Source organism: Patella vulgata, chromosome 4 (genome assembly GCF_932274485.2).
Source record: "Patella vulgata chromosome 4, xgPatVulg1.2, whole genome shotgun sequence".
NCBI lineage: Eukaryota > Metazoa > Mollusca > Gastropoda > Patellidae > Patella > Patella vulgata.
This window is the reverse complement of record NC_065882.2, coordinates 49743950-49764963: the sequence shown is the minus strand read 5'-3', so window position 1 is coordinate 49764963 and position 21014 is coordinate 49743950. Positions and strand designations below refer to the sequence as shown.

The window sequence follows — 21014 nt, the reverse complement described above, 5'->3', positions numbered from 1 at the left end:
AATTAGTGAAACGAAGAAGCCTATTGAATTTCTGCAATTTCTGTTTATACCTATAGAGTTGTGACCCTTGTTTCACTTTGTTGAACCTTGTGAACACTATTACGCCAAAAGTTGTCATGCAATTCTTTGTGAAATTTATATGCATTATTTAGATTAGTGAAACGAAGAATCCTGTTGAATTTCAGCAATTTCCGTTTATTACGTCTAAGAGTTATGGCCCTTCTTTCACTTTATTGAACCATGTGAACGCTCTAACATCAAAATTTATCTGCCGATCTGTATGAAATTTACATGCATCATTTAAATTAGTAAAGAGAAGAATCCTATTGAATTTCAGCAATTTCCGTTTTTTACGGTACTTCTAGAATTACGGCTTTTGTTGCACTTTGTGAGCGCTCCAACCTCTAAAGTCATCTGCCGATCTGTATGAAATTTATATGTGCCATTTAAGTTATTAAAAAGAACAATCCTTTTGTATTTAGCAATTTCCGTTTAATACCTCTAGAATTACAGCTCGTTTCACTTTATTGAACCTTGTGAGCGCTCTAACGCCGAAATTTATATGCATTATTCAAATTAGTGAAACCAAGAAGCCTATTGAATTTCAGCAATTTACAATAATTACTTCTAGTGTTATGACATTTGTTTCACTTTGTTCAACCTTATTAATGCTCGATTGATGAAAGTTATCATCCGATATATATGAAATTTATATGCATAATTTAGATTTGTGAAACAGAGGTCTATTGAATTTCAGCAATTTCCGTCAATAATTTCTAGAGTTATGGCCCTTGTTTTACTTTGTTAACCTTGTGAAAGTTTGAATGACAAAAGAGATCATCTAAATCTGTATGAAATTTATATGCTTTATTTAAATTAGTAAAACAAAAAAGCCTGTCAAATTTCAACAATTTCTGTAGACTACTTCCAGAGTTGCGGTCCTTGTTTCAGTTTGTAGAACCTTGTGAACCAGCAAACGACAAAAAATTATAATCTGATCTGTATGGAACTGTCTTGTAAAGTTCCCCAATTACCTACAAAGGAATAAATATACGTCAACCGCTCGGACGATTTAGCTGCTGGGGGTGTATGTTTTGTTGCTTGGCAACCTATCTTTTATTTACAGCCTTGTTTCATGCCACAATTTTGTCAAGATGGTTTTGTAACGTGTTGAATAGTCTATGCTTGACCATTTTGATTAATCTATATTTTTGCTTCAGAATCCTCTTCTAGTACGTCAACAGTGATCAGTAGATTTGATTCTAACAAAAATAAGAACCGTGATGGTAAGTTTTTAATTTTTAAAAATACTGTAAAATAAGAAATTTATTCGGGCAGAAAAATGTGTATAAAATTCAGTCTACCATCAGTAAGTTATAATAATTTCAATATGCATTTATTTCTATATGTAAAATAACAACATAAAATAGACAATGTCTTCAAACACAAAACCCCTAAAAAAAGCAAAGAAAACACGTAACCAATGAAGTGAGGAAATTGTATGAAAAATTAAGTACGAACTACAAAGTGAGAGTGTGTGCTATTTTTGATAGTATCATTTTAGGAAATTTGCTTAGATATATTTTTTAAATGGAAAGATAGTTTATTTGTATTGTTTTTGTTAGCCTTCATTCCAAAACATCAAATTATCATTTTATTTACAGTATTAGAAAATGTTTCTAAAACATTTCTAAATAGAGTTTATCTGTAGTGTTCAATATTTTTTTCAGACACAGTTAGCCTTAAATCCAGAACATCAATAGAAAATGAACAACATCAGAATGCTTATATTCCCTATTTATATGCAAGAAACTGTATTAAACAAATAACTACAGATATGGAGTGTATGAAAATAAGCCACATTCGTATTGTACATGATATTGAGAATAATTACAGAGCTATTGAAGATGAGACTCAGGTTATTATGCTTACTGTGTATTTTTCTTCAATTTTTTTTATTATAACTAGAAACTTCTGGAATCTGGAGAATTGTTGTGTAAATCTATGTGATTGATTATGTCTGTCTTAATATTTTCAAATCAACAAATTTCTATGGCTGAATGTCTAATTCATGCAATCTTTTCTTTTAGAGTCAGTTTAATATGTTTGTGCTGTGTTTGAAAAAAGAATATGTTGAGAAAGTTACAACTTTTAAACAGGTTATAGATGTCCACAGGATTGAATTAGAAAGTAAAGAAACTTACTGGAAGGATGTTTTTAAGGTAGAAATAATATTAAGCCTTTGCGTTTTTTTCTCCGTCTGTCGGCCTATTGACACCCCTTGAACAACTTTAGCTTTTGACATTTAGCATCTTGAAGCCCCAGTCTGACTTCAATTTCAAATGCTTTCTACTGCTAAGAATAATTACTGGCCCTGAGAATAGGGTAATAAAATCAAGTAAAATATTTGCATCAATTTAGGACTCAGATGTTTAGTTGAAATTGACAGATTGTTTAGCCTTTTATTGTATATTTTTTTATCATAGACCTCGCAAATATGCATACAATAATATGACAAAGATCAACTGCAATAAATGTAAATACTTTACTGTTTAAACATGAAAATTTAATTTGGCATTTGTGACATCAAATATCTATTTTTAGAAGTGACTCCAAATGCTAAATTGATCAATATAATTAATAGTACATTGACACCAAGTGTCATACTTTTAAAATAAAGTAAACAATTTTGATGGGTTTTTTTTAAGACATATCCACTCGGCTATTACAGGAGAACTAAAAAATAAAAAGTAGCTATAGAATTTTAATATATTGATCTATATACTTTATTTAACGTACATTTTCCATTATTGTAGAGTCTGACAGAACGTAACAATAAGATACTGAAAGATAAAAAAGTTTTACTACTCAAACACAAGATGGAAATTGATCGACTTATTAAAGAGAAGGTATGGTGGTGCTTTTTTTTAATATCACTTTACAACATGATTTTGTGATGCAAGGTAATAAATATTTCACATAAAGTGAGGCGGGGGGGATGGCCAGATGGTTAGCACATGCAAGCTGTATCATAAGGGCTGTTATAGAGTTAATTACTGGCGTGGTTTCGATTCCCCAGTTGTACATGACAAGGAGTAGGGTCGCCTGTCCAAACTCGTGGGTTTTCTCCGGGTCCTCCGGTTTCCTCCCACTGCTAAAGACCCGTACGCGCAAGGGAATTATTGAAATAAAGTTGAACCATATGTTAGTCCCGAAATTAACTAGTTTGTGTCGAGTGGACATTAAACCCCATTTCTCTCTCTCTCTCTCTCTATTTCATACAAGGTTTATTTATTTTAAAATATTTTTTTAAAGGAACAAATGAAGACTGATTTGATAGCCACAGTAGATAAAGCGTATGCATCAACATCACAAGGTATATAAATTAATTTCAACTGTTTTGATTAGTAATCGATCTTAAAACTTTTTCAAAAATTGATTTGTCTCAAATTCTGCACACAATCTTATTTGAACATACACGATTTAACTGTGTAGTCAAATCACGTAAAATCAAAAATTACTTTTTATTTTTTTTACCAACCACCCAAGTCCCCAAAGCGCCAATACCTCTTTAAGATGTTGTTGTACTGTAGAAAGAAAGTATTCTGTCATTTAAGTTTGCCTTGATGCCTAATTAAAAATCTTGATTTTTTTTAAGTTGAGAAAGATTGTACTGAGAAAATGGAGAAAGAAACAACTACATATAAGAGTTTATTAGACAAGCTCGAAGAAGAGAAAATGGTTTGTGTTAATAATACTTTTTTGAAACTATTTATCTTTCTAAAAAAATGTCCTTACTTTACTATTATAGGCCTACAATTGAAGATATACATGTAAAAATAAAAAAGTAATGTAATTTTAATTAATTTCTTTCCCAACTTACCGTACACAGAGCATACTGTTATGTCCTTACCTGGCTTGATTGATAATATGTCTGTACATAAGTCATATTTTTGATGCCACTTGACTTTGCACTTTCCAGCTAGACAAATGACAACATAGTGGATATAAATACCAGGGTAAAGTATCTTCTTCGAGGACTTAAGGATTCAATGTTTACCCAGCATGACGAATGGATGTGCAATTATATGGCTTTGGATCCAGAAAACCCTGCCGTTTCAGAATGTAGTGTCTGATACTTACTGTATAAATCATTATGTTTTTATGTTTCTAATATTTTCAGAATCTTAATAAAGAATTGGAAAAAGAAAAGAATGAAACGGAACGATTAAATGCATTGTTAAGTGAAAAAGCAATAGCAGTTGTAAATGTTGATTCTGATACTGTTGAGAGTACTAAGTTACAGGGGGATACAAAGAGTGAGAAGCAAACATCAGTTGTCGCAGTGGCTTTAGGAAAAGAAGAACAACAACGAATGGAAGATGAACGTCAGTTGATTTCAAAGGAAAGGACAGATTGTCTTGAAGAGCGTCAGAAAATGGAAAAAGAAAGACAAATGTTTTCTGATGAAAGGAAAACATATATGGAAGAAAAAATAAATTTACAAGAACAAATAACAGAACATAAAAAGGTAGTTATGTTAAAAAGACAAGATAGATGTATTTATATATTTAGTCAGAGTGATTTCCCATATTATTCAATATTTATAGCCTACAAATATTACATATAGATATTATGTTAAAAACAAACCTAAGCATTGTATCCTTCCTATAGACCAGGGACTGTGAATTGTGACATCACATCAAAAATCAAAGTCTTGTGCGCAATTGTCCAAGGAAAAAGCATGCCAATTTCATGTCGATCATACATGAATTGGTGGAGCCTTATGCATTTTCGAAGAGCGTCACACCAAGAAGAACAACCAGATGAGTAGCGCTTGAGAACGAGTTCCTGATCCACGATAACTTTTGTCTTTAATATTGTAGCTTTCTGCTGAATGGGAAATTAAATATGGTAGTTTAAAAACATCTTTAGAAGACAGCCTTACTATACAAGCTAAATATAAGGCTTTAGAGAACCAATATGCAGTATTATCAGCTATTGTTGCTTCCAATACAGAATCTTCTAAACAAGCAGCAAAGGTAAAAGATGAAGAACCCCCAATAAAAAAAAAAATCAATAATTATTCAATTGTAGTATACATCTTTGTTTTGTGAATGCATGTTTTCTTAGGGTTTTTTTAAAAGAAAAATACTCAAAAAACAACAGTTTACAAGTTTATCAATGCTTATTTTATGTTTTGAAATTTTAGTTAACTGAACTCTTGATAAAATTGGACTAGCAATATTATGTGATAAGGATAAATGTACATGTATATGTATGAATGGGAAATTGGTGATTGAATGAACGTATGGCAACTCCTTGAAAGAATGCACATGTTGTTTACGAAATAGAACCATTCTAACAACCACTATACGATTATGTTTTTTAGGACAATGAAGTAAAAACAAAATTTGAGAAAGATATGATGGACAGTGAAAAAAAGAGATTAGAAGATGAAATTACAGAATGGGAGAAAAAGTTTCAAGAAAAACACAACAGACCTCCAGAAGAGGGAGACAAGTATGCTACTACTCTATTTACAATCTGGTAGATCTGGCAATCTTTGTTGATAATCAGGCTCAACTGTTAAAACTTTATGCTATTGATAAAAAAAATTACAGATCATTTTTGTATGTATCTGTTTTAAATTATAGTTTTTTCCCCATGTCAAATTGTACTGTCTCCATATTGCATGTTTTGTTTTGGTTTTGTAGTGCAGATATCCTGCATGGTCTATTAGGATATGATAAGGATAAACCATATCTGGATTAATAGATGTTATACAATCTTTCAGACCTGATTCTACTAAGGAACTGTATACATCTCTAGGAGAGGTAGATAGTATGGTAGAAGATTTAAAACTAAAGATAGAAACACTACAGAAAGTACAAAGTGGTAATGTACCTGGTCCACCTGAAGTTAGTCCAGTACCACTAGTTATTAAAGAACCTCAAGTTAAAACAATTGAGGTCAGTATTAAAATGAACTAGAACTCCTAATATTATATGACTAATTCCTACGTGTTGTCGCCAGACATCAAGGAGATTAAAACGTCCGACAATGGAGAATTCACGGGTTAATCATGCAGATTAAGTTTATAATCACTCTTATTGGATTGATATATAGACCGACAAAGGAGAGGTATAACACAATAAATACGTCGATCACTTAATTACCTAATCAGTCAAGCCTCTTATTAATTTTGTAATTTTGAATATTATTCACCATGTCTTGATGTCCGATTGGGCATATTCCTGGTCGGACAATTTAGGACGTTTGAAAAATAGTGTCGGACATGTCCGGAATATACAGGCGAAATCCCATCACTGGTCAGAGCCCATATGGGATTCGTCCAAAGAATCCAAAAATGATAACCCGAAAAAGATCCGTTGAGAAATAACCGAGATAAGGGCAATCTGAGATTATTTTTGTCCCATCCGTAAAACACTTCCTGTTTATCAAAATGACCCAATATATATTTAATAAATAGATACACAGAGGCCAACCACATCTATGTGGGGAGAATATTTGCACCATGTACAGTTTTATCTGCACAAACTGACTAAATTCCCCCCCCCCCCAAAAAAAACAAAAGAAATAATAAAAACAGTTACAGAAACAATACATGTTTTGATCATATGTATATTTTGCTGGAGTTTAACTTCAAAGGTTCCTTCACAAAACTTAGAGCTGTTTCAGTGTATTGATTCCTGAAAATAACTTCTTGTAGTGTGTTGTATGTTTTTTTATTTTACGCCCACATTTTCATGCGGACGTATATTGTCGTCGTCCCTGTCCATACGTCCATACGGACGTTCACAATTGTTTGTGGACACTCTACAGGTCACAATTTTTATCCAATTTCAACGAAACTTAAAATATTGGCATGTATTAGACCGTAACTTCATGGATTATGGCCCCTGATTGTACGGAAAATCGTGTTTTTAGCTTGTGGACCCTATAGAGGTCACAATTTTTATCTGATTTTGGTGAAATTCGAAATGTAAGTTTATAACCCAAAGATCTTGGTTCCTGTCGATATTTGAGCATATCGGACACTAACTTCCTGAATTATGGCCCCTGATTGTACGAAAAATCACGTTTTATAGCTTGTGGACCCTAATGAGGTCACAATTTTATTCCGATTTAAAAAAACATATGAATGTATCGTCGTTATACCTTAATGACGGTTGAGTTCGAATTTCGTGAAAATCGGACCAAAACTGCCGCACAAAATCCCCCCACCCCCCTCGAATGGAAACAGTGTAAAATATGGTATATCAAGGTTGTGGACCCTCTAGCGCTCAGAATTTTGATCCGATTTTGACGAAACTTTAAATACATGTTTGTAACCCAAAGATCTTGGTTCCTTTCAATTTTTGCACATATCGAACACAAATTTCCTGAATTATGGCCCCTGATTGTACGAATTGTATGGGGTCACAATTTTATTCCGATTTAAAAAAACGTTTGAATATATCGACGTTACACCTTAATGATGAATGATTTCGAATTTCGTGAAAATCGGATCAAAACTGCCGGACATAATGGCAACCCCTCGAATGCAAACAGTGTAAAAATATGGTATATCAAGGTTGTGGACCCTCTATAGCTCAGAATTTTGATCCGATTTTGATGAAACTTGAAATACATGGTTATAACCCAAAGATCTTTGTTCCTTTCGATATTTGCGCATATCGGAGCGTAACTTCCTGAATTATGGCCCTTGACTGTACGAAAAATCGCGTTTTTAGCTTGTGGTTCCTCTAGAGGTTACAATAATTATCCGATTTAATAAAATATGTGAATATATCACTGTTACACCGTAATGATGGTTGAGTGAAAATTGGACCAAAACTGACAGACAAAATAAAATGGCTGCTCCTCGTACACTAATAGTGTAAAAATATGGTATATCGGGGTTGTGGACTCTCTAGTGGTCACAATTTTGACCCGATTTTGATGAAACTTGAAATGCATGCTTATAAACCAAATTTCTTGGTTCCTTTCGATATTCGCGCATATTGGATCGTAACTTTCTGAATTATGTCCCCTGATTGTACGAAAAATCACGTTTTTAGCTTGTGGTCCCTCAAGAGGTCACAATTATTATCTGATTTAAAAAAACGTTCGAATATGTCACCATTACACCGTATTGTTGGTTGAGTTCGAATTTCATGAAAATCGGACTAAAACTGCCAGACAAAATGGCTGCCCCTCTACGCAAATAGTGTAAACATCTGGTATATCACGGTTGTATCATTCTTGTAACATAAATTAGGTAATGGTTCCTGATCCCAGTACTGTTGAAGCCTTGAAGAAATGTCAGGAAGAACTGGAATCTCTACAGGATCAAATAACAGCCCTACAACAAGATAAAACTTACCTTAATACCAAACTATCAGATGTTAATACAGATTTATTATCAAGTAAAACAAAGATAATTGAGCTAGAAACAGAATTAGCCCTCTGTAAAGATAAGCCAATGTCAGTTGTAGCACCATCAGAGGTACAGTATTTTGCACTATTTGACACCTGGCCAAATTTAAATTCATTACTAGTTTAAGAGTCCAGATGTATCTCGTGATGGGTGACATGCTACATGATAGGTATACATTTGCCAGGAAGGCCTGATAATGTTTTCATCTTGATTCCTCTTTTAGCTTAGAGGGCTGTTGGATGTGACTGTGGATTAATTCCTTTTATATTTTGTATATGCATTTTGCAGTTTGTGCGCTATTTTTCTCTTTTATGTACACTATAATTTATTTACATTTTCTATTCTTTTCACCTTACTTAGCCTGATGTTTCTGTAGAAGAAAAAGAAAAATTAAAAAAGACTATAGAAGACAAAAATGAGGTGTTTATTTTGTTCTCTTTTTTTTATTTCTTTATGCTGTTTTTTTTGTTGTTGTCATATCCACATTAAATTTGGTTATTTTAGTCACAATTTTCTTACACCTCGCAGTTCAGAATTATTTTTAAAAATTGGTGAGATTATGTATTGGGTCATTTGCATTTGGATACACAAAATTGTGAATGAGATACTGGTCAGTAAAGAGTTTTTGCTTTGTGACTAGCATGGTGGATATTTACATGGGTGAGCATAAAAGGGAGCCTGAAAAGACCCTGTCTGTTCTTTATTTACTTTTGTGCCGTGGGGTTCTTCATTTTAATTTTGATTCTGTTGTCTTCTTATAAACATCACTAGATATACTCAAATAATTATACTTCCACATTCATGTGAACGTATATTGCTGTCACCTGTGTCTGTGTCACCTACAGACTGCAATTCTTAACTGATCGTCTTGAAACTTTACATAGTTATTCCTTAAACCCTAAGGATGATCCCTATTGTTTTTGTTGCATGCCCGATCCCCAGCTGCAGAGCCACTCCCACATTTCTTAACGTATCATGTTGAAACTTTGCATACTTATTCCTTATACCCTAACTAACATCCCTCTTGTTTGTGGTGCATGCCCAACCCCCATGGGCAGAGCCACGTCCGTTTTCTTTTTGTGTATCTGTGTGTCGCCTACAGGCCGCAGATCTTAATTGATTGTCTTGAAAACTTTTGATTTTTATTCCCTATTTGCTAAGAATAACCTCTATTTTTTTGGGTGCATGCCTGATGCCCAGGGGCATAGCCACGTCCAATTTTTGTGTTTATCGTATACAGGCCGAAATTCTGAATGGATCCGCTTGAAACTTGGCATATGTATTCCTTATAGCCTTATGGCGGCAACTATTGAATTTGATGCATGTCCCGACCTCCATTGGCCGAGTCCTGCCCAATTTTTACGTTTAGCGCCGGAAGGCCACAATACAATTCTGAATGGATTATCTTGGAACTTGGTATACTTATTCCTTATACCCTATTGATTTTGGTGCATTCCCTTATTGCCCTTGATTGTACGAAAAGTCAGGTTTTTAACTTGTGATCCCTCTAGCGGTCACAATTTTTATGGAATGTAAACGTATATTGCAGTGTTCGCGATGCTCTTGTTTAATGGTGTCATAAATACCATGTAAATATTTATACTTAGAGTCACATCAATATCAAATTTATTTTGCAGGAATTAGAAAGATTAAGACAAGAGAATCATGATATGTTGAGAGATATGAAGAAAATGATGAAAAGATATAACAAGTTGGAAGAAAAGCTGAAAGAAAGTGCTTCTCATGAAATAAATGCCCGTCTACTTCGAGTAGTGGCTGCAGTGGTAGGTTTACATGTTAGAATTGGATATTTTATGTCCTACCTCTTGATATAGGATGTTAATAATGAATTCTACATTTTAATAGAGCCTCTTAGTGTCACATTTAATTCTTAAGTAGTACATGCAAGCCAAATGTTCATTTCTGTTGCATGTAAATAGTGAAGTTATTGCGATTTCAGATTCTTTGCTGGTTTTGTAATAATTTTTTGCACACAATAATTTAAAGAATGACATTATGAGGAATTACCTATGTCGGTAGCCATTATAGGTGAATTGCTAAATATGATTCTTCTACAGCTGGTATTTGTTTTGAATTTGAATATATTATATTTACATTGAAGATATGTTTGATAATAACATTCATTTTATACAGGTTAAAGATATACATAGAGATGTACCTACAGCCAGCGAGAAAGTTAATGAGCGTCTGTCTACTGTTAGTGCAGATAAAAATTTATATGATGAAAAGAAAGATCTAGAAATACAAGCCTTAAATATCATACAAACTGGTGTTATTGATACTAATAAACTTGTCACATCAGATGTTAAAGGTAAATACACATTTGGAATTATCTGTTTACTGGTAGACTAATAGAACATTTTGGCAGTGGTAATGAAAAAAGACACCCGCTCAAGAATCATAACTTTTCGACTCATTCTTACGTTTTCAGCCCATGGTGATAGTATAATTTAAAATGATAATATCCAGTTAGCCATATGAAGCCACAGTAAACGAAATTCAAAACATTTGAATGTCAGCCATTTTGATTATTTCCCTTTATTTAAAATATGACACAAAACATCAAATAATCACCGTTTGGATTAATTATTATGAGTAAATAATGACTTGAAATAGGCTTTTTTATCGGCAATTATCAGTCAACTGAAACCATTATTCCAAGACTGTTGATTAGTATTAGTACTATTAGTCACTGATCTTGTGTTTATACTGGAAAAGGGGATCACGTGGCTAAGTGGGTAAGACGCTGGCTCGCTACCCTGGAGGTCGGGTGTTCGATCCCTGCATTGGCCGAGAATATTCATTCAGATTTTCCGGCGTGGTTTCCCCTTGTCAGTACTCAGTGATGCAGGATGGAAGGCCTGACAAGGACAGCTGTCTAGTCGTTCAGATGGGATGAAAAACTGAGGTCCCATGTACACATTGGCGTGCACGTAAAAGATCCCTTGGCAGTTGGAATTCGATAAGAGTAGGCCGTAGAGCCGCTGCCTGGGCAAAATTTCCCTCATAGCACACTGTATGGCGTATGCCTGTCTTCATTAGCCCAGGTTAGGAGCAGAACAGTAGGACGTTAAACCCCATTTCAATTCATTTCATTTATACTGGAAAGAGTATTTCAGAGAATATGTTTTATTAATACTATTTGTAGAAGATAAAGAAATAGAATTAAATGAAAGGATAATAGATCTGGAATCAGAAAATGAAGGATTAAAGAAAGAAAAAGAGGGAAATTTTGAGAAGATTTTGGTAGGTTGATATAGTTCAAATCTTGTCAGTTTATTATCCCGCGTCGAACGAAGTTAGGGGAGGATACTGAAATGGGCTCAGTCCGTCCGTCCCGATTTCTTTTCCGGAGCACATCTCATAAACCGTTACAGATATCTTTTTGAACCTTTGTACAAACATCAACCTATTACAGTAATTGTACCTTTTGCTATTTATGAATTTCTGGGATATATTTTTTTTGTGTGTCCATGGCATCAAATTTGACATAGTTTTTCGTGTGCAATTTTGTTTTCGGAGCATATCTCATAAACTGTTCAATATATCTTTTTGAAACTTTGCACACACATCAACCTATTACAGCAGTTGTGCTATTTAGGAATTTTTTGGATTTATATTTTTTATACGCCCACATGGCTGCTCTTTGTACGCAAATCGTGTAAAAGTATGTAATACGAAAGTTGTGGACCCTCTAGAGGTCACAATTTTAATCTGATTTTGATGAAACTTAAAATATATCTTTATATTCCAAAGATCTCAGTCCCTTTCGATATTTTGGCATTCAGACCCTATCTTTTTTGATTATGGTCCCTGATTGTATGAAATATCGCTTTTGTTTTTAGCTTGTTCTCTATCCATCTCTTGCAAAATGTCTGGCAACTGCTGGTTGTGTTTCCATGGAAACAAATTTGACTTTTTGGTGTACAATTTTGTTTCCGGAGCATATCTCATAAACCATTCAAGATATCTTCATGAAACTGTGTATAAACATCAACCTATTATAGTAGTTGTGTCTTTTGCTAATTTGGATTTAATAATTTTTGTGTTTCCATGGAAACAAATTTCTCTGTTGAATGATTTTTAAATTTTTACTACACATTTGACTTAGTTTTGAGTACATAATTATTATTTTAGAGCATATCTCAGAAACTGTTCAAGATACCTTTATAACACTTCTACATTCTTTTTCTGGTGACCGTTCTTCTGTCCCGATTTCGTTTCCGGAGAATAGTTCATTATCTGTTCAAGAAATCTTTTTGAAACTTTGTACAAACATCAACCTTTTATAGTTTATTATTTTCAACATATAGTAGTTGATTGAGGTAGGCAAAGTTTGTTGTGCAAACCTTACAGGGAGTAGCAACACTGCCTTGCTGAGCTACTGTGATCAGAGCATGACTCTTCTGACTGGGGGGGTTGGATGGCTGAATGGTTAGTGTGCGCGCGCTGTATCATAAAGTCTGTCATTGAGTCGACTGGCGTGGTTTCGAATCCCCAGTTGTACGTGGCAAGGAGTAGGGTCGCCTGTCCAACCTCGTGGGTTTTCTCCGGGACCTCCGGTTTCCTCCCACTGATAAAGACCCCTACGCGCAAGCGAATTATGTAAATAAAATTAAACCATATGTTAGTCCCGAAATGACCTAGTTTGTGTCGAGTGGACGTTAAACCCCATTTCTCTCTCTCTCTCTTTCTGACTAGTCCCATGATTTTCCAAGAAGTTGTTTTTCCTTATGCCTTACAAACAAGTAAAATAAAACATAATTCACATTAGCTTCTTTTTATTTTAGGAATTAGAAAAAGAGATCTCTGATATGAAGAATCAAGCACCACAGACTATTCCTATTCCAGTAAGCTACAAGTTTTTCTATATCAGAAAATTGTTTTGTCTTATATATATGTTTTCTTAAAAGTACAGGATCCTACACACAAATATGATTGTAATAATTTGAAAAGAATATACTAATCAAAATCCAAAATAAGTGTCTCTTTGCTTATAAAAAAAATGAATTACTGTACAAGTTGGGTTTTTTTTCTGATAATTATTAAATTGTTTGTATTTTAGGAGACATCAACAGAAGGTGGTGAATTGACAGCTGATTTATTAACTGAAAGAACAGCTCATGATACTACTAAAACTGAACTAGAAGCTTTACAAAAACAGCTACTAAATATAAAAGAAGAGTTTAATAATGAGAAGATAGATTTAGAAACTCACTTTAACAGTATTAAGAACACCTTAAATGCTGAAATTAAGGCTAAAGAAGAGGTATTAAACCATTGTAACTCAATAGCTATAGAGGTGATATTACATGTCATTGGTAATTTTGAATCTGGGGAGGGTGCTGGAAAAATGTATTATTATTCACTGTTTATCAAAATATGTTTCTTGTCACGGTTTTATTCAATAAGCATTTACATTTAACTAATAACAATTTTTTTGTTCTATCTACATGCGAATCTTAGTCTTGAAGTCAACAAGATTCAGAAATTCTCAATGTTGATAATTTGTGTGTTTCTGTTTATGTTTATCATTGAAAGAAAGCCTAAATTATCTCCATGTATATTTATTAGTTGGATTTACAATCCAATAAGGCATTGCGTCAAATATGTGACTTCATCCGAAGAATGCACTATATATTGTGTCCTTATTTTACTTCAGGAAATTATTAAGTTAAAGAAACGTAATGAAACACTAGAAAAGGATAGACTAGCTAATGTACCTATAGATTCAGCTAAAGAAATCAAATCACTTCAAAAGAAAATTGTGAGTAATGTTACGCTCAGATATATAAAGTATTACCATTGTGTATGGTGTACGTGGGGTCGGATTTTGGATTTTGTTTATAAGAAATTGAAAGCCACAGTTGCATTATCAAAAATGACAGTTTAAGATCAATAGATAATTCATTTATATTTTTCAATTTTGTTAATTGAATTTTATTTATGTAACAAAGTATGAAAGGGTGCCCAAGTTTAGATTTGTTATTAATTAGATGATTAGGTAAGGTTTTTGAATGTTTAATACTGTGTAATTCAACAACTAATCATATTGATTGATGTACTAGTGTCCATATGAAACCGGGCACCATGTTGAATTACAATTTATTAAATGTTACACAACTCCCTACCACTGGGTGTTGCAACTTTGGATTTATATTTAGCCTTATAACCCTCGCACGTGTGTAGCTCAACAACCTTGTCTATATATACTCTCCCTTTATTGTTGTGACCAGTAACAATGTCACAATCCAACACAAGGCATCCAAGTTAGCACAAATTTATGGACACTAGCACATCAATCTACACGATCAGTTGTTAAATCTCTGTACAACCTCGGTAAGCGAGCTACCTACCGCAGTGATAAATTTGCAAACCCTGCCAAGAGGCCAACCACGGTAACCATGCCAATTTGTGACCACGGAAACCCTGCTGGGGTTTTGGAATAGTATAAATAAAAGCCTGCCACACAAGTCCAATCAGTCTGGACAGTTCAATACAAATGAAACTAGTCACTGACGTCCGGGATAACCAGGTCTTCTTTGTCATTCTTATCTCTTTTATTAAATTGGATTTATGACTTCATAATTTACATAGTTTCTTCTCTAGAATCTATCAAGTTGTATGTGTTGTTGTAAAGTGTTCATGTATTGTTTATTTATCAGGCTACGTTAGAGAAAGAGAAGATGGAATTAGACAGTGTTAAAGTAACATCGAATAGTAAAATTGGTGAACTTCAAACTAAACTAGATCAAGCTATTAAAAACTTAAATGCACAGAAAACTTCAAACAAAGATCTGGAGGTTTGTTGTTTATCATCCTAGATATGTATGTTAAAGTTACAATTTCATATTTTTTGTTATATTTTTAAAATGTATTAAAATAAAGCCCTAAAATAGATGGTATCTATAAACAGGCCTACCTTGTTAAAGAATAATCCTATTAATCCTATAATTCACTATTGCCAGTTGAGAAATTGGCAAAAATATCATTTTCAACTTCAAATTCAAACGTTTGAAGATAGCTATTCCGTGGTGGGGTATAGGAAAACAAGGGAGGTAATTGTGTTATTATTTCCGGTGTGAAGATAACCTATGATCGTATAATAGTGAGTTGACAACCTATTGAGCAAAAGACAGAGAAATAATTATGTTTTGACTTTCTTAGAAAATATGAAATTGTAACTTTAACTGCAGTGAATGCTGATAAACAGAAAGAGCAGCTTATTAAAAGAGTTGTAAACATATGACTCTTAATTTATATCGGTGATTATTATAATTCCTTTTGATATTTTCAGACTTTCGTAAAACCCCATGTTTTGTGGGGGTAGGAAGGGAACAGATAATTTAAGGGGGCAGCGGATAACCTCAAACATGGCACGCAGATCTCAAGGTGTTGTGCTCTCGGTACAGAAATTTGTTGACTGAGGAACCTGATGACAAGATTATTTGGATTCTGCAATAGAAAATATTGATGAATTTTGTATTGTATTTTATAGACTAAGATTAAAGAAGTACGAAGTGAGAAAGAGAAAGCTGTAAAAGAAGTAACAGCACAACTGGAGAAAAAAGAAAAAGCGACTCTTGAGAGAACGGTTTGTATTTGGTGCTTCATAAAGACATTATCAGATTCTTAGTTATTACACTTTATAACATGGACTGCTTGTGTAAATCTGTATAAAGTATACTCTATCAAAACAAAAATATTTGTGTTAAAAATGTTAATAAGAATGATAACGATACTTGTATTGCACAACTATTAAATCCACTTGGAAATGCTCTAGGTGCCTGAAAATATAAGATCTGAAATACATCGGGCATGAACTACAAATCACAGTTTCAAATGACAGTTTTTTTCAACACATGTCCACAGGGCGCAACATTCTTTTCAACAATATGTTGTATGTATGTAAAGAAGATGGATCTCTGTTATGTTTTAAAATGTTTATCACAAATTAATTGAAAATTTTCTTTCAAATTACAGAAATCATTTGTTGGTAAAGTAAGTACAGTTATAGTTTTCTTAAACATTCATTTGAAACATTGTTCGTTGCCATTACATTCAATCCATGTGAGTTCAGTGGCTGTAAAGCTATGCAAGTAAGAAATCATTGCTTAAAATGCAATGGGCTCAACCTGGGGTCCATGCGATTGACCATCGGTGTTATGAACCCATTAGGAGCACAGGAAAACCATTGGCACCCTAGGTCTGCCAGGCAGATATGAAAGCTTTCATATTCACACTCACTTCCTGTCACATGTTATGGGTTATATAAAGAATCTCAATAAGATAAAATAATTATTAAAATTCGTCAAAAATTCGCGAAGTTATAAGCTTAAATATAGGGAGAAGCATTTCACCCTAGCGAAAAATAATCTAGGAAATAACTGAGACTTGTATTGCTGTAATCGGATTGACTTCAGAAAAATTGATCAAGCCGTAAAAAACGGGACAGATCTGAAAATGAATTGAAAATGGCAGTAAAGGACTAAAAAAAATGGCAGGAAAAAAAAAAATGGCAGAAAAAAAAAATGGCAGAAAAATATCGAAAATTAAAATGAGATAACTATGAATGAACCTTATATTTTTGGAATCAGATTGACCTCAGCTATTCGAATATTTAGATAAAATTTGTAAAGTATTCTACAAACTACGGCCTATTGTGTTCATTTTCATGCTCATTAACGGGGATTTTCCAAATTTATGAATGTGACCCCACAGATAATACAGATTTGTTGAAGAGAATCGGGTCATCAACTTGTCAAAGACATTACGTTGTAGCCTTATTATCTGATTCAGATGGTGTGTTGTATAGGGTATATTAAGTGTCATTATTACACTGCTCTATATTTAGATTGTACAGGTTAGATGGGTTTGGGATCAGGTTCAATGAGATTCTAAATTCAAATTCAAATTGAATAAGAGAAGCAAATAAAATTAAATGTAGAAAAAAACAAATTTAATATAATAAAAAAAACATTTGATTCAAACATCAGTTCGGTCTGATTTGCATGAAATTCGAACTATATTGTCATTATCGTGAAACATTGGTGTATTTGAACTGTTTTTCTAAATCAAATAAAAATTGTGACTTCTAAAGAGTTTACAAGCTAAAATCATTTTTCAAACAATCGCGGACCTCAATTCAAGTTACTGTCCAATACATGCCAATATTGAAAGGAACTGAGACCTTTGGGAAAGAAACCTAGATTTCAAGTTTCGTCAAAATCTTATACTAATCTGATGAAACATGCATTATGCAAGAGTGAAATCTGACTATTGCAGGTCTTTCTTTAGCCCTAAAATGTCATCTAAATTATTTATTAGACATTACTTAAATATTAAATGATACCCGGGTTACTGTGCTGATACCTCTCAAGCATTAAACAAAGTAATTATCACAAATTAATTAGAGAGCCAATCAGTGTTCTTAACATGATGGGATTAACTTACAACCATGTTCAAATTTTAAGAAGTTACCATTTTGAATTTATACTATGGCATGTCGAATTAATTTCAATATGCATTTATATGGATGTGATAATTTCATGATGCCTCAATTTCTTGTTGTGATGTATTACCTTTGTGTGTTGATCTCTCTAATGTTTCTGGTTGATTTTATCTCTCACTTTCATATTGAATTGTATTACAGGCACCACCAGATGCAGCAACTAAAGCTCTTAAAGAGCAACTCATGACGACTAAGCGTGAGAATACGGAACTAAACAATCGAATTAAACAGTTAGAGAAAGAAATAAGTAAATCCAGTAAAAGTGATGTTGATACTGTTGCTATTGATGTGAGTTAAAAAAAATATTGGGTCATTGGACATCAATGTGGGCCTTATACATTTATTAAACAAATATCAAAATAATTGGGCAGTTAAGTCAGATGAACAGATTAACACTTAACAAAAGGGTTCCCAACCTTTTCAGCCAGAGGGTCTCAAAGCTTAACTCTTGAGGGCCCAGTAGGCCACAACCTAGAAAGGACAGAAAAACAGCATTTATTTGTCATTGTGATGTGTCACCAAAACGTGGACATTCACTGACCTGGCTTAAAGATACATTCCCACAAAAGTATTTATTTCCAATAAAAGTATGGCAATTTTGGTATATATGGAAAGTGGTGACACCCAATCTTAATAGAAAAATACCAATCTAATTAAAACACAGATCCTATTTCGTTTTGTTTTATAGTTCAAAATTTCGTTTTACCTGCCTTTACTACACTAGGATCTGGAAGATTTGTTATATAATCCGCATTCTGGTTGATGTGAGGGAATAGCCAATGAAATGGTCTGTTGCAGCGAGTTTTTGGCGTGTGGTTCATGGAACATTAATGCTGATTGGTTAATTAAATGTCTAAAGTCATAGGGTCAAAAGCCACTAATACGACCCCTGACGCGACCTCCCACAACAACCCGTCAGATCTTCAGGCTATCGAAAGTATAAAAATACGAAATGAAATATAGAACTATATATTTAATCGAGTTGGAAATATACTGGATTCCCTGAAAAACACCATATATATATAGGAGATCGTGCACAGGACAAAAATGAGAGGGTGTCTCTAAATGCCAGTCTGACAATTAGGACGTCAAAGTTGCACGCGTAGATTGTCTTACCTCTTTTCATTAGGGAGCGCTTACTGTATATGTTGATAAACATGATCGTGAGCGGACATGGAAAAAGGGAGAGACTTAAACGTACAACAGATTCTGAGAATAATCCCAGAATTTACTTAGGCTTTGATATTTATGGTAAATGGACAGCGATTGATATAGTAATTTATATGCAATAGATTCTCCTTCGGCTTGGCAGCCTTGGCTAGTTTCAGCGACAGCAAAGTCACGTGACAAAACATGACTTCTTTATATAGATTTTTTATAGCTTGTATACAATGTTTTGAGATGGATTTTGAAGCAGATTTTTGATAGATTAATTAGTTCGAATATGTTTTTAGTCCAAATATATTGCCAAATCAACCAGTTTAGTACATGGGAAGGCATCTTTAAAAGAATCTTCAAGTTTTATCTCATAGTAAAACATAGGAACTATATGGTGTCCAAATTCTTACCTCTAATGTAATGTTGAATAATAATATATTAAACATTTACAAGTAGAACTTGTGTAAATTGATATAGTTAATGTGTCTCTTTTGAAATGTATGTTGTTAAATCTAGAAGTTAATTTATCCATGAAAACAATGTTTTTATTTTATGGTCAGTTCATTCACAATTGCATGCAAGGTCAGTGAAATTTATATCTGTTTCTTCTTCCATAAAATTAGATATTCTTTTTGTTTTAGAAACAAACTAAGCGCCATGAGAAGATCTTGAAAGAATTAGAAAAGAAATATGAAATGGAAAAAAGTAAAAATGAGAGAAATGTTGAAAATATCAAAGAAAAAGAGGAAGAAGTAAAATCTTTGACCAAGGTAGGTGTCATTTGAATTGACTGATGTCCATTAGTTAAATTAGGAAACATAACTGCCACTTTTAATAACTTCGCCCTGTGACATATTTTAGCTATTAAAGTTTAAATTCAAATGCGCATCATTTTCTTTACTTCAACTTTGCTTTTACACTCATTTAACCATATCCTGAATTGCAGTTAGATCTGACCTTCATAAAGTTGGTAGCATAGTGATAGTGGAAAATGTTATCAGTTACACATCCTTATTCACAATAAACTATAACATACTTATGGAAGAACGATTACTAATTTTATTTTGGTGACATTTCCAAGACTATTTTTAAGTTGACATACTCCTTGATACGAGCGTAAGTTGTCAAAATTTATTATTAATTATTCCTCCATATAAGTATCTGTTATAGTTTATTGCTCTATCCAGTTACTAGATGCCGCTAAAGGATTATCCTTATTCATCTAGTTGCCATTTTCATGCTGTGGTTGCAGATCATTTAGATAAAATGTTTTTCAGGACTGTACTATGAAGAATACAGAAATACAGAAACTTAAAAATGAACTAGATGCTCTTGGTATAGCAGCTAAAGAAGGTGTTGAAGCTGCTGTTAAAGTTAAATCTTTAGAAGCAGACAATAAACACCTAATCAGTGAGAACAAACTTTTAACCGAAAACTTTAACACTGAGAGAGTAAGTTGTAACATCATAATAATCCATATGCTTCTGACTGCAATAAAATTTTTATACTTTATTATAAAAAGTCAATGGTATAAGATAAAAAAAAAGGCAATGTAATGATTGTTAAAATTGCTGAATGAAGGAAATTAAGGAAGTTTATTGTGTTTTAATTTTAAAGCATACAGATGGGACAATTTTGATTTTGATATTATTCAGTCCCAAATGATATATAATATTAACATTTAAATCAGTTCCTCATGAAAAATGTTTTGATTAATTTGTATCCTAGGTATTACGTAAGAAGTATTATAACATGGTTGAAGATATGAAAGGAAAGATTAGAGTTTACTGTAGAGCTAGACCACTAAGTTCATCAGAGAAAGATAGGGTAAGATTTATGTTATTGCTAGCTATTTACCTAGCCCTAGTGTAGCCACCAAAC

The 21014-nt window shown here is 33.2% G+C and overlaps 1 protein-coding gene across 1 annotated transcript in view; it reads left to right on the top strand.

Annotated features, from left to right (window-relative positions):
• Nucleotides 1–21014, top strand: part of LOC126819194 (myosin-2 heavy chain) — a 37808-nt gene that overhangs the window by 8120 nt on the left and 8674 nt on the right. Inside the window, exons 7-31 of the mRNA XM_050547095.2 lie at nucleotides 1221–1286; nucleotides 1731–1918; nucleotides 2091–2222; nucleotides 2817–2909; nucleotides 3316–3376; nucleotides 3659–3741; nucleotides 4184–4531; nucleotides 4887–5042; nucleotides 5393–5523; nucleotides 5798–5972; nucleotides 8285–8512; nucleotides 8804–8863; nucleotides 10081–10227; nucleotides 10598–10775; nucleotides 11613–11710; nucleotides 13255–13314; nucleotides 13530–13733; nucleotides 14127–14231; nucleotides 15130–15267; nucleotides 15963–16058; nucleotides 16448–16465; nucleotides 18117–18263; nucleotides 19775–19903; nucleotides 20411–20584; nucleotides 20862–20960. Of these exons, the coding sequence (XP_050403052.1) occupies nucleotides 1221–1286; nucleotides 1731–1918; nucleotides 2091–2222; nucleotides 2817–2909; nucleotides 3316–3376; nucleotides 3659–3741; nucleotides 4184–4531; nucleotides 4887–5042; nucleotides 5393–5523; nucleotides 5798–5972; nucleotides 8285–8512; nucleotides 8804–8863; nucleotides 10081–10227; nucleotides 10598–10775; nucleotides 11613–11710; nucleotides 13255–13314; nucleotides 13530–13733; nucleotides 14127–14231; nucleotides 15130–15267; nucleotides 15963–16058; nucleotides 16448–16465; nucleotides 18117–18263; nucleotides 19775–19903; nucleotides 20411–20584; nucleotides 20862–20960 (3314 nt within the window). The remainder of the gene's footprint in view (nucleotides 1–1220; nucleotides 1287–1730; nucleotides 1919–2090; nucleotides 2223–2816; nucleotides 2910–3315; nucleotides 3377–3658; nucleotides 3742–4183; nucleotides 4532–4886; nucleotides 5043–5392; nucleotides 5524–5797; nucleotides 5973–8284; nucleotides 8513–8803; nucleotides 8864–10080; nucleotides 10228–10597; nucleotides 10776–11612; nucleotides 11711–13254; nucleotides 13315–13529; nucleotides 13734–14126; nucleotides 14232–15129; nucleotides 15268–15962; nucleotides 16059–16447; nucleotides 16466–18116; nucleotides 18264–19774; nucleotides 19904–20410; nucleotides 20585–20861; nucleotides 20961–21014) is intronic.